The 13,575-nt window shown below is 49.6% G+C and overlaps 1 protein-coding gene across 3 annotated transcripts in view; it reads right to left on the minus strand.

Moving 5' to 3' along the window:
• KCNIP3 (potassium voltage-gated channel interacting protein 3) overlaps positions 1-13,575 on the minus strand; it is a 67,314-nt gene that overhangs the window by 3,518 nt on the left and 50,221 nt on the right. For all 3 annotated transcript variants that reach the window (XM_040994063.1, XM_040994064.1, XM_040994066.1), the window contains 3 exons: positions 6,679-6,803; positions 6,256-6,325; positions 5,954-6,024 (listed from right to left, as the gene is read on the minus strand). In XM_040994063.1, the coding sequence (XP_040849997.1) occupies positions 5,954-6,024; positions 6,256-6,325; positions 6,679-6,803 (266 nt within the window). The remainder of the gene's footprint in view (positions 1-5,953; positions 6,025-6,255; positions 6,326-6,678; positions 6,804-13,575) is intronic.

Genomic DNA, 13,575 nt, shown 5'->3' on the forward strand with positions numbered 1-13,575 from the left:
CTCAGCTCCTTCAAGTGCACGCCCTGAGAGACAGCAGGGGCGGCTCAAGTGCTTGGGTCCCTGCCACTCAGGTGAGGGACTCAGATTGAATCCCAGGCTCCTGACTTTGACTTGGCCCAATCCTGACTGTTGTGGGCATTTGGAAAGTGAACCAGCGAATGGAAGGTCGCTGGTATTTTTTTTTTTTTTAATATGAGGCATGTACAACATTGTATGGAACATAATGATATCATAAAAGGGTTCTGGTTTATGGATTTGCTGCACTATTACTGTCTCTCATGGGTTTGGAGTGTTACCCCTACTTATACATAAATGTCAACCTGGGAACAGTGTGCTGGGTGACACGAGTGGCAGCCTCATCCCTCTGGTGTTTGCAGCATCTCCTGATCTCATGCAGGGACCACATCAAGTGTCTGACCTGCATGTTCCAGGCTTCTGCAGGTTCACTCTGCGAGGTACCCCCCACGACGAAGCTGCCTAAGGACACGGTGGTCCCCAGAACACATCCCTGTCCTTCAGGGACACATGGCTCTGTTAGGTTTATCTGAAGAACTCTGTACCATGAGAAGACTAAGGAATCAGGAGTTGGGAAGAAACGTTACTCCAGCACAAAAAAGTTAACTATCAGATCCAGTGATTAGGAATCTTGCATCTCTAAAAGGAGACTACTGGGGGAAAAAATATGAAAGTGCACTTGGGCCTTAGAAATAAGAACACTAGGGCTGGTGTTATGGCTTACTGGGGAAAGCCTCTGTGACATTGGCATTCCATATAGGTGCAGGTTCATGTCCTGACTGCTCCACTTCCTATCAAGCTCCCTGCTAGTGCATCTGAGAAGGCAGCAGAAGATGGCCCAAGTGTTTGGACTCCTGACAGCCATGTGGAAGACCCGGAAGAACCTCCTGCTCCTGGCTTTCCGTGGCTCAATGCTGGTCATTATGACCATTGGAGAGTGAATGGAAGCAGATGAAAAATTGCTTGGTAGCTCTGACCTTCAAATAAGTAAATAAATCTTAAAAACAACTGATGGATCAAGGATGGAGACTTGATCCAGTTATGGATCCATGGGGGTTCTTGAGATCACTGAGCCGTTGTCCTCAAGGTAGTTTGTATAAGTGTGTTTTCTGTTCTCTCTCCTTCTTGGCTTGCCATGTGATCTGCCAACCTCACCGGATACCAGAATCACTTGGGCCCCCAATCTTGGGACTATGTACCTCCAAAACTTGAAACTGAAATAAGCCTTCCTTCCTTCCTTCCTTCCTTCCTTCCTTCCTTCCTTCCTTCCTTCCTTCCTTCCAGTGTCTTCTTCCAGGTGAAAGTACAAGTGGGATCTTTCAGAAAGTGAAAGGAGAAGGCAGCAAAGAGCCGGAACACAGGTGCCAAAAGAGGAGAATGAGAAGTCCGGCACAAAGGGGCTGTCGCTGGACATCAGGAGTTCCAGGGAGAAGTGGACAAAAGGGAGGAGCATATGTCAAAGTGATCCTGAGAGAAGACTGCTCAGGATGGAGGCCTGTGACATCTGAGGTCACTGTAGAGCCTGGCACAGTGCAAGACAACAGTGCCCGCCTAGCCTGTAGGCAGAGTCATGGTGAAACTTCAGACCCTGCAAGTGTCCAGAGAGAAAGGCAAAGCAGAGCAAGAAAAACAGAACCAAGCACTGTTGCTATACACAGGACCCCGACAGCAGACCATCCTCCCCGGCACTGGAAGTAGCAGGCCAATGGAACAGCACCATGAGTTCCTGAATGAAACCAACCCCCATGGGTGTTCTCATCCATGCCCCAGGCCAAGCAGGAGTGGGAACAGAAAAAGACACTTCCAGACACAAGGCTCAAAAGTTTCGTGGCACACACTCTTCTCAAGGAAACTGCTGAAGGTTGTGGCCCTGAAAAGAGAGAAGGAGAGAGGAAGATGAATGATTCTGGAGTTGGAAGATAACCCAGAAGAGAGGGGAAGAGAACCCCGGGAGAGTGAGGCAGGGGAGGCATCCTCTGGAAGATGTTGGATGGGAAGTGTAGACCACTGATGGTTCTGGCGGGGGCTGGTCTTGAATAAATGAGGTCACAGAAAACCAAGCAAAGGGAAGATGAGGGCCATGGCTAATCATAGGCAAAGTTAAAATGTGTGCAGCAGAGGAAAACCTATCTGTTGACTGCAAAGCTCCAGGGACAGAGCTGACATTATCAGAGTCAAGTGAGTCTTTGCCCAGTCTGATTCCTAGAGAGATGCCCATCTATTTGCCACGGGGCTGCGGCCGGATGAGCACATTGTAGCCTGAAAATATCACATGCTGGAAATGCATGGTATCTGCCTCATCCACCTAGCCACGTGCCTCTGCCCACACCATAAGAGAGAATCTGGCCACGTGCTGCAAGTCTGGGCTAAGGTCAAATTTGGCAACACTGGGTGTCACTTTTGCGCCATCACAAAGTTGTAAAGGCGGAAAATCATTAAGTGGAACCATGGTGAGACAGGAGTGGCCACAGTCTAGTGGGAAGCCAGGGAAAGGAGCCGGTGTGCGTGAGAGAGGCTGAGTCCTCCTCACCCACAGCAGAGGGCCAGTATGCCACAGCTAAACCAGGGCAGCCGAGAAGAGCCATGAGAGCAAGTGCCGGGGGGCACAGATCCAAGCGCTGACAAGAGGCCTGCTGCTTCCCCAGCACATCCTGTAACTCTGCTAGATCCCTGAAGCTATGCATGCATAAGGGAAGGAAAATCTATATTTTTTAAAATCAAGGAGGAACAATGTCATATTTCCAGATGTCTGAGTTGGAGGAACAATCGTTGAAGTCTGGATACAGCTGATTCACATGTCATCCCCAAATCTGGATCTTCCCCATCCCTGCAGTGGGAGGGGCTTCCCCAGTAGGGTCCAAGTGTGTCCCCCCACCTGCCTGTCTTTGCAGCTGGCATCCAGGCTGACAGAGGCCTGGCAGGTGGCTGGTCTGTCTATCATTGTGGAAGCCCTCATGTTCAGCTACAGAGCCTCAATGCATGTCTCCATTAGGTTTCCTTTAGTGTGTGTGTGAGGGAAGTGGAGAGAGAGAATGGGAATGTCACGTGGGAGGCCCCTGGGCAGTGCTCATTTGTAAAGGTAACACACAGAAGATCCTCAGTTCAGTCTGTCCATGTTCAAATGCTGTTCCAAACTCTGTGTCACACACCAGGCTTTCTCTGCACCCATCACTGCCTCCAACTCCCTGCATGCAGCTCCAAGCTGTAGGAAGCCCAGCACAGCCACAGCCCCCTGCTCTGTGGCTGCCCCTACATGACAGTGCCCAGGGTGGCTATAGTGAAACAGCAGACACCAGTTTTAGACTGAGATGCTCCAGCGTGCACTTGCACGGTGTCCAGTAGAGACCTAGGCAGATGCTCAGATGTGCTGGGAGCCAAGGGCATGATTCCTGGAGTCCTGCTACTCTGGTGACCGGACTTGGCCACCACACCCAGTGCTTAGGCAAGGTGACCACAATCCCCCAGACATGTGTCCTGCTGTCATTTTCTGAAAGAGCATCATGACAAATGTCACTTCCGACAAAGGCAGCTGAACTCTCTCCTGGCACCCATCCTTTAGGACCCACAGCCTAAAAGCTCCTTTTGAGAGCTTTGCACCAGTCCAGCAAGATGAACTGCTGAATTGAAAAGGCCCGGAATCGCATGCAGTATCAAAGTGTGTGTGTGTGCGCATGTGTGCACGTGGTATCGCCCCATCAGGAGGGGCAGAGGCTGACACCTGTCTCCCTCCTGAGGGCAGATAGATCTCAGCAGTCATATGGAATGGAGCAGAAACCAGGCCTTGGGGTGGGACTGCTGTGGGGACACAGCAGGGGAGGGGCGCTGAGTCCGACTTGTCGATGACTGACAGTTCTGGCTGAGCTGAGGTTGGACGCTTCAGCTGACCTGCAGCCACACAGCTCCTTACTGATCTGCTGGACAGCACGGGTCAGTTGACAGCTCTGGTCAAACTGCTGTGGACAACCAGGACCAGCAGAGGTGGGTGACTGATCGCTCCTGGCCATCTGCTTTTTGACAGTCACGGTGGCCCCACCATGGGACAGCTGTGGCCAGTCCATGACAGTGCTGTGTACATCCCTTCCACTTCTGTGCACAACCCAAGCCCCCGTCCTACGCACTGTGAAGGCCCACTTCCCATGCACCAGCAAGCCCTCAACACTCTCCGAGCAGCAGAAATGGAAAGTTCCACAGACTGCCAACCTGTAACTGGTGCTAGCTGGAAATACCCAACATGGCTGCACGATGTGTCCTTCCTGAGGGTTAGGCCATTATCATATCAGTATAATAAAATTACCATATGGGAATGCCCACTCTTAAAGAGGGCATGGCAATGGGTGGGCTCAAGCTCCATGCTAAACCCTACCCCCTTTGAATATTCAATTGGGCTCCCCCCAGTCAAGGAGATCCTCCAAGGGAGAATGCTGGTGTGAAACCAGGCTCCTGGGCAGACAGCCACACAGCAGGCCCAGGAGACAACAACCAGAGACCCTGCTGCGGTTTGGAGGGGGTGGGTCCCAAATGTCCCAGTGCTGCTGAAGACTGGCCCCATTTGTAACAGCACTGGGAGGTGGCGGTAGTTATAAGGTGGGGCTGGAGGGAGTGACAGAGACAGCTCCAGCCATCATAAGATGGGCTAGGTCCTGCCACAGCAGGTTGTCATAGAGCCAGGGGCATGGCCATGTCTTTGAGGGGCGGTAGTGGTGGTGGGGGGGTCCCTTCCCAGAGTCCTGTTGCAGCACAACATCACCCCCAGCCCAGCCACGAGCAGACTCAGTCCCCACAAAGCGTAGCAAAGGGCTGCACAGACCTCTCCCACGGGGTGGAGGGGGTTAGAGTGGTGACCATAGCATGGGAACCCGGCCCCTCCCAGGGCGCCCTGTTGAGCCAAACAGCCATCTCATCGTGGATGAGGAAAGCTGTCCCACAAAGCCTTGACCATTGCACTCCTTCCTCTTGGTGCCCCGGTAAGTCGCCGGAGCGGTTAAGCAGGGGTGGGTGCAAGGCAAGGACCCTGCCTTTTTGCCTGCCCGTACCTTTGGGCTGACTGTGTGTTCCCCATGTGGCCTGGCATGGGCATGGCATCACAGGTGTTACTGGAACTACAGAGGCCAGAAGGGCTTCCAGAGCAGCCCTCCTGAGTGTGGTCTAGGGGAGGCTCTGCTGTGGACCCACCCTGGCATATCTCCGTGCCTAACGGCTCACTGTGTAAAAATAACCCCAACCACCACATCGATGAGTTATTATTACCCCCATGTGTCCAGGGCTTTCTGAGCAGGCCAGCCACAGCCGCCCTTGGCCCTGGGCTGGTTATCGATCAGGCCTGCCTCTCAGCGAGGTTTTCCTCTCTGAAGAGGTTTCAGTTTTGTGCCTGTGGCTATTTTTAGGGACCTGGGCTCCACAGATGGGGCCTCTCGCAAGTGATCCTGTGTGGCCAGGCCTGGGAGGAGCCCATGATGCCAACCACAGCCAGCACACAGCTCAGGCAAGGCACCCTGCGTGCAGAGGCTGTGTATGTATGTGTGTGTATGCTAGCCTCTGTTTCCCCACAGTGGGGAACACCAGGCTTCCTGACCAGGACCCAGCTGGAATGACCTTTCCTCCCCAATTCCTAGGGGTCCACAAAGGCTGGGGGAGCGGTTTCTGAATGTTTCTGGCCTGTTCTGAACCTAGGGGCTTGAAATTCCACAGAGTCTGCCCCCTTTTAAAATGCAAGTTCAACGCCAGGTCACCTCTGACCCAGTATGGCCAGACAGAACCTGGTGCACACTCCGGGGATGGAAGAGCTGGCTGCCAGCAAGGTGACTCAATCACAAAACCTACCACCCTACTAGCCCTGGCCTAGGACCATCACTTTTGAATCCCGCAGCCCTGGGAACAGGGAGATCACCTGCAGGTCACAGGGGCCAGGGCCTGGAGCAAGGAGTCCTTGGGCACCTACCTCAAAGCGGATGGCCCCGTTGCCATCGGCGTCAAAGGCATTGAAGAGGAAGTGCGCATAGGTGGTAGCATCTGTGGAAAGCCAGGTGAGGGCTGGGGTTTGTGAGGGGCCACCTGGCTGCTGGGCTTTCCCTCCAACCCAGGCTGACCCATTGGGGTGTGTCCAGGCAGCCTCCACCCACTACAGGCTCTGGCAGGCAAGGGAGGTGGGGCCGGCTGAAAAGATGGATGCAGGCTCCGCCCTATGATGGAGGGGCGGGGCTCCGGAGGAGTGGGGGTGGCAAGGGCGGGGCTTACACTCACCTCCCTGGGGGAAGAACTGTGAGTAGATGAGCTTGAAGGTGTCTTCGTCCACCAGGCCCGTGGGACACTCCTGCAGCAGGAGGTGGTCTCCCTCAGCACCTCGGCCACCCCCAAGTCCACGCCCTGACTGGGGAGGTCTGGGTGGGGGTGGAAGAGAAGCAGGAGCGGGCACTGGTCTCCCCACACCCTCTTACCAGGACCAGACTGGTTGGGGAAGGGAGGATGCAAAGAAGGGAAGGGGGGGGGGCCTTGACAAAACGGACTGACAACCAGGGTCACATCCTGCCAGCTGGGATACTTGCTGTGCTGTGAAGATGTTTCTAGAAGGTTCTATTTTCTAGAAGGTCACTCCTGCTGGAGTCAGGCAGGGACAGGCTGCCCAGGGGCCTTGGGAGTGGCATGGCGGGGAGGAGGGGGACTCACATTCTTGAAGCCCCTGTAGAGAGACTGCAGCTCCTTCTTCGTGAACTTGGTCTGTGCCTGCAGCTGGTCCAGCCCTTCCGGCTGGTGGCGCACGGTGGACAGCTCCAGCTCACTGTCGCTGCTGTCTGGAGGGGGGACACAGACCCAGGAGGGTGAGGGCCAAGGCCCTGCAACCTCTCTGAGGAATAGGCAAGTGCTGGGTGAGGGCTGGGCCATGGTGCAAGGGGCTGTTCACGTGACTGGCAGGATTCAGTTCTTACAGTGAAAGCTAGCCTTGTTCCCACTGGGAGGAGGCGAGGTGCTGGTGATCTTACTTATTTTATTTTATGATTTTTTAAAAAAAAGATTTATTTATTTTTACTACAAAGTCGGAAATACAGAGAGGAGGAAAGACAGGAAGATCCTCCATCCGATGATTCACTCCCCAAGTGAGCGCAACGGCTGGTGCTGTGTCAAACCAAAGCCAGAAGCCAGGAACCTCCTCCAGGTCTCCCATGTGGGTGCAGGGTCCCAAAGCCTTGGGCTGTCCTCCACTGCTTTCCCAGGCCACAAGCAGGGAGCTGGATGGAAAGTGGAGCTGCTGGGATTAGAACTGGCACCCATAAGGGATCCCGGCATGTTCAAGAAGAGGACTTTAGCCGCCAGGCCACTGCACTGGGCCTCTCTTGAGGGAGTGGCGGCCACCACTCATGTTGCCTACTTCACTGACGCTGCCCAGCAGGCAGCTATTACACATCCTCTTTAAGCTTCCAGAATCCCTTCCCCCATTGTTACCCTTGGTCGCTGTTAGTGTCACTGAGAAGACATAGCAAGGGAAGACATTTTTGGGCCACACGGGACCTCTCACCTGCCTCCAGTCAGGACATTCGCCTTCCCTCTGTCTCTGTCGCTGTTCCTTGCGAGGGCCTACCTTTCCACCTGGGCAGCGCTCCCAACACCTGTCACCTAGTCAAGCAGGCGGCTCCAGCATCTCTTCCCTTCCTCTTCTCCTCCCTGCACTCCCCCTGTTCCCGCCCCCAGCCTTCTGGAACATTCCCATCATTCTGTGGACACTGTTCAATTTGGCCATCCTTAGTCAAATGAAGTAGGCTAAGTCTGCCAGAGATTCCCCTCCGGGTAAACATTCCATGTAGATTCTGCCCAAGCAAAGAGGCCTCTAGGGATGGTGCCAGCAACAGTACTTTCAGGGCAGGACCTTAGAGGTAACTCAGACATGTGAGGCATGGAGGATGCATCCAAGGGACAGCCATGCAGTGGGTCACACGGACACCACAGCAGCGTGGGCAGGTGGTAACAATAAGGTGCCACCTTCAATTATGAGGCTGACCTTAGACAGACATACTTAACTAGATGCTCTGTCCAGAAACGATTCCCTGAATACATAGGCTAGATGACTGTAGGGTAAGATATTCTATTAATTGATAAAAATAGAATCCACGTTCTTTTCAATAACACCTCCTGTGGTTACCAAAGCGACCCAGACACTTGAACATAAAACTGAATTTGATCATAATGGCGTTAAAATTCAAAGCAAGGTGTTTAGAAAAATCTCAGATACTTGAACATGAGACAGTATTGCTTCTAATGAACCCACCAGTCACAGAAGAGAAATTTCAAAGTTAAATTTTACAATATTTTTAATTGGTCAATAATGAGAACACATCAACAATTTGTTGGATGCAGGTAAAACTGTGAAAAGAGAAAAATTTATAGCCTCAAATTTCTTTATTAAAAAATAAAATAGGAGTGAAACTAATAATGACAAAGTTTCCAGATCTGGGATTCTCAGAATCTAGAAAAAAGCAGGGTAAATGAAGTCTAAGTAACTAGAAAAAAAGGCATACAAGAAGTCAATGAAAAAGAAAACAAAGAAAAACTGGCCAAGTCATTAAGAAATTCAACAGGCAAAGGACAGGCTGAGGTAACCTATCCTGAATCCTTACACAAAGACTCATTTCCAGAACTTAGGATGAACTTCTACAACTCAATAGGGCTAAAACTTTTTTTTTTTAACAGGCAAAAGACAAGACATTTCTCTCACCACACATGCAAAAGATTACTAAGCACAGGAAATAAGCACGGTAATCATCAGAGAATGCAAGTGATCCCCATGCAAGATAAAAAGCACCCATCACTGAGCACCAAATGTCATAAGGATGTGCAGGAACAGACATTCTCGTGTATTGCTGGGGAACACGTGCAGTGGTACAGACACTCCTCAGAACTGCCTGGGCAGTTCACAACATAAACCAAACCCCAGGGCGTTGTGTCTAGAAAAGACGACCACAAACATGTTCTTACGAGAGTAGTTGCAGCAGCTTTACCATAACAATCCCAGACTGCAGACCGCCCAATTCAACAGAAACGCAATCTGTGGCACATTTATATAGTGAAATACTGTCCTCCATTAGAAATAAAAGGATGAACTATTGGATATGTGACCACACAGGCACCTTTCAAAAGTATGCTAATCAAAATGTTGGATGTTCTCGAGTTGATATGCCTGATTCCATTTATGCCAAGTTCTAGAGCAGCCAGGGCTAATGCACTGTGACAGAAAGCAGTACACAGGAGGTGGTGGTACTAAGGGTGCATACCATCATCGTCAAAGCTCACCGAACCATACAGTAAACATCTGTGTATTACATTGTATGCAAATTAGACAAACAAAAAGGAAACATACCAATTAGACTTGTGCTTCCAAGCCTAAGATAAAGTCAGGTGTACCTTTCCGCTGCAAGCAACTCTGAACCTGGAAGAATTAGGTGAAGGCAAGGGTCTGATGTGATGGCTCAGTTGTCCCATCCTCCCCTTGCAGGTGCTGGGATGCCATGGAGGCGCCAGTCCATGTCCTGGCTGCTCCACTTCCCATCCAGCTCCCTGCTTGTGGCCTGGGAAAACAGCAGAGGATGGCCCAAAGCCTTGGAACCCTGTACCTGTGTGGGAGACCTGAAGCAGGCTCTTGGCTCCTGGCTTTGAATTGATTCAGCTCTGGCTGTTGCAATCACTTGGGGAGTGGACCAGTAATGGGGGATGTTTTTCTCTGTTTCTTCTTTTCTCTGCAAATCTGCCTTTCCAATAAAAACAAATCGTAATAATAATAATAATGATGAAATAATTGGGTGAAGTAAGTGTTGTCAGGCTTTGAACTGTGTCATGGGGCTGCAGTCTTGGAAGTAAGGGAATGGCACTGAGTAAGCTCTGAGGCTCTTTCCCATCTGGACTCAGCAAGTGGGCAGGATAGAAGCCAGGACACAGTAATCTTACTGAACTGGCAAGGGCTTGAGGCTGCTGAGGCAGGTGGAATGTTCAAAGCAGGATCCTGGAGAGAAATGACTCACACAAAACATGGGCCCTGAGGTCTCTGTGGGTTCCCCTTGGGGCTGTGTTGACTTAAATAAATAATATTTTTAAGTACATTACTTAGAGGTTGGGCTCCTTTGGAGGACCAGAGGACTCAACCAAAGCCTGAGTCCACAAAGGCTGCCAGACAAGATTAATACGTGAACATCAACGGCGACTCTCTTCCCCCAGCAACAGCCACCAAGCCCCTTGTTCAGTGACGGACTGCTTGGCACTCAGCAGACAGCAGCTGATAGGAGCTGGGGAGCAGATAGGGACCGGGCACCCGCAAAGACACAACGGAATTCATGCGGTGATGGGGAACATTGGAGAGCGGGTCCAGCCAGGGGAGATGATCTAGAGTTTAGTGGAAATTCCAGAAAGGAGACACTTTAGAAGGACCAGATCCTCAGGTGAGCACACGCTTTAGAACCAAGGGCAAAACCAAAACAAACCTGTCCTGGTAAAATCTAAAATAAATGCTAATGAAGATAAGTGGCTACAACAGTAACTTAACTACCAGACAAACTAAAATTCAATAGCATTTAAATTAATAATAGAACCAATCATGACATCATATATGTGTATATATATATATATATATATATATATGAATATATAAAGGTATGAGAAGAGGGCCCGGCGCGGTGGTGCAAGTGGTTAAAGGTCCTCGCCTTGCACGCCCGGGATCCCATATGGGCGCCGGTTCTAATCCTGGCAGCCCCGCTTCCCTTCCAGCTCCCTGCTTGTGGCCTGGGAAAGCAGTCGAGGACGGCCCAAAGCTTTGGGACCCTGCACCCGCGTGGGAGACCCGGAAGAGGCTCCTGGCTTCGGATTGGCATAGTATCGGCCCGTTGCGCTCACTTGGGGAGTGAATCATCGGATGGAAGATCTTCCTCTCTGTCTCTCCTCTCTGTATATCTGCCTTTCCAATAAAAAAATCATAAAAATAAATCTTTAAAAAAAAAAAGGTATGAGAAGAATCAGGAAAATGCAACCCTGTCCAAGACATAAAGGAATTGATAGGACAAGTAAACTCAGCAGGATAATTACTATAACTATTACAAAAGAACTTTAAAAGAACTATTGTCAATATGTTGAAATAATTCAAGGAAGAAAACCAGTAACAGGTGGGTACAGTTGTCATAGAAAAAAACAAAACAATTTTACAAAGAACCAAGTGAAACTCCATCTGGTCTCCCAAGTCTGAAATTCACCATTTCCAGCTGCATGAACAGGGAGCTGTACTGGAAGTGGAGCAGCCAGGACTGGGATCAGGGCTCTGATATGGCATGCTGGCCTCACAAGCAGTAGCTTCACCTTCTGAGTCACAGCACCAGCGCCCAGCAGAGTGACTGTGACCCCCCCAAACCCCATAAAGACATTACCAGAGCAAAAGTCATATGTTCATTTTTAGACATAGATACAAAACCCAAAAGCAAGCACTTGTCAAATGATCTAAATGCATTTTAAAAAGTATATCAAGACCAAAAGGGTTTTATCTGGAAGAGTATAGGACAGAAAGTCACAGCCATCTTCATTCAGAAAAAGACATTTGATAAACTGCCTCAACGATTTATAAAGGAAATATGAAAACAAAAGTTTTCGGCAAGACCTGGCACAATGGCACAATTGGTTAATCCTCCCCCTGCAAGTGCAAGCATCTTATTATGTCCTGGCTGCGCTAGTTCCTAAAGCAGCTGAGAATGGCCCAAATACCTTGCGACCCTGTACCCATGTGGGAGAACGAGAAGAAACTCCTGGCTTCTGCCTTCGGATCTACTCAGCTCTGGCTGTCGAGGCCATTTGAAGAGTGAACCAGCAAATGAAAGATCTTTCTCTCTCTCTTTTCTGTAAATCTGCCTTTTCAGGAAGAATAAATAAATCTTTAAAAAAAATTTTCTCAGCAAATTAGCAATCAAACAGAACTTCTTTAGCTTGATGACATGTATATTTTATTTTTTTTCTTTTTTGATATGTATATATATATATTTTTTTTTTAATTATTTTTTCATTGGAAAGGCGGATATACAGAGAGGAGAGACAGAGAGGAAGATCTTCCGTCCGATGATTCACTCCCCAAGTGAGCGCAACGGGCCGATACTATGCCAATCCGAAGCCAGGAGCCTCTTCCGGGTCTCCCACGCGGGTGCAGGCTCCCAAGGCTTTGGGCCGTCCTTGACTGCTTTCCCGGGCCACAGGCAGGGAGCTGGAAGGGAAGCGGGGCTGCCGGGATTAGAACCGGTGCCCATATGGGATCCCGGGCGTGCGAGGCGAGGACCTTTAACCACTTGAGCCACCGCGCCGGGCCCTGATATGTATATTTTTAAATGACCTGTTTGTTCACAGCAAAATTTACAGGAGATATTAGAGAAAAGGGCAAAAATACAGATATATTCTCTTTAAGATTGAGACCAATCACCACTCATCAATGTCCTGTCAAGGCAATAAGGAAATTCAGGGAAAATAATAACAGTGTGAAAATGGGAAGGGGTTGGCACTGTTGCCAGGTGGGTTAAGCCACTGCCTCTGACACTGGCATCGCATCATCGAACGGTCACTGCCAGTTTGCACCCCAGCTGCTCTGCTTCAGCTCCCTGCTGCTGTGCTTGGGAAGGCAGCAGATGTCCCAAGCACTTGAGCCACTGCCACCTCTGCAGGGAAGCTGGAAGGAGTTCCAGGCTCCCGGCTTCAGCCTGGCCATTACAGCCATCTGGGGAGTGAAGCAGCAGATGGAGGATCTCTGTCTCTCCCTCTCTCTGGGTCACTCTACCTGCCAATTACACATTTTTTAAAAAAAAAGATAATTAAACAAATTGGAAAGTAGAGGATAAATTTTTATTATTTAAGTACATTATTTACAGGATGGGCTCCTCATGAGGACCAGAGGACTCAACCATTGCCTAAGTCCAGGAAGGCTGCCAGACACAAGATTAATATGTGAACATCAAGGGCAATTCTTTACACCAGCAACAGCCACCAAGGAAATACAGTAAGAATACATTAGCATGACTACTACTATGGATAAAACAAAAACATATCTAGCATTAATCCAAACTCACTGTGTAGAAAGAGAATCTGAAACCGACACGTTCCATCCTAGATGGGCCTGCATCAGATCATGAAGATGCCATCACTGCCCCGAGGAATCTCTAAGTTAATTCAGTGCAAGCCTCAAGTTAAACATCCAAGCTGGAGTTTTGAGAACTTTGATAAATATTCAAAAAGTTTTCAAAAACTTCATGTTAAATACACATTAAAAATTATACATAAACTTTGAAATTTCTGTGCACTAAAGTCAGCTTATCTTTTAATTCCATTTTTCCATATTTTTGAAGTACCTTTATATACACAGGAATAACAAAGCCACATAAAAATCTAAACAGGGAGAACAGAGTTTTCCCTCTCATTTGCTATACACTTTACACAATCACCATAATAAAAATGTTGGCTACAAGAAGAAACAGATCTGGGGCAGGGCGGCGTGGCCTATTGGCTAAAGTCCTCACCTTGAACACACATCGGGATCCCATATGAACGCTGGTTCTAATCCCA

Source organism: Ochotona curzoniae, unplaced genomic scaffold, assembly GCF_017591425.1.
Source record: "Ochotona curzoniae isolate NIBS_2020 unplaced genomic scaffold, NIBS_Ocur_1.0 contig_883, whole genome shotgun sequence".
Classification (NCBI taxonomy): domain Eukaryota; kingdom Metazoa; phylum Chordata; class Mammalia; order Lagomorpha; family Ochotonidae; genus Ochotona; species Ochotona curzoniae.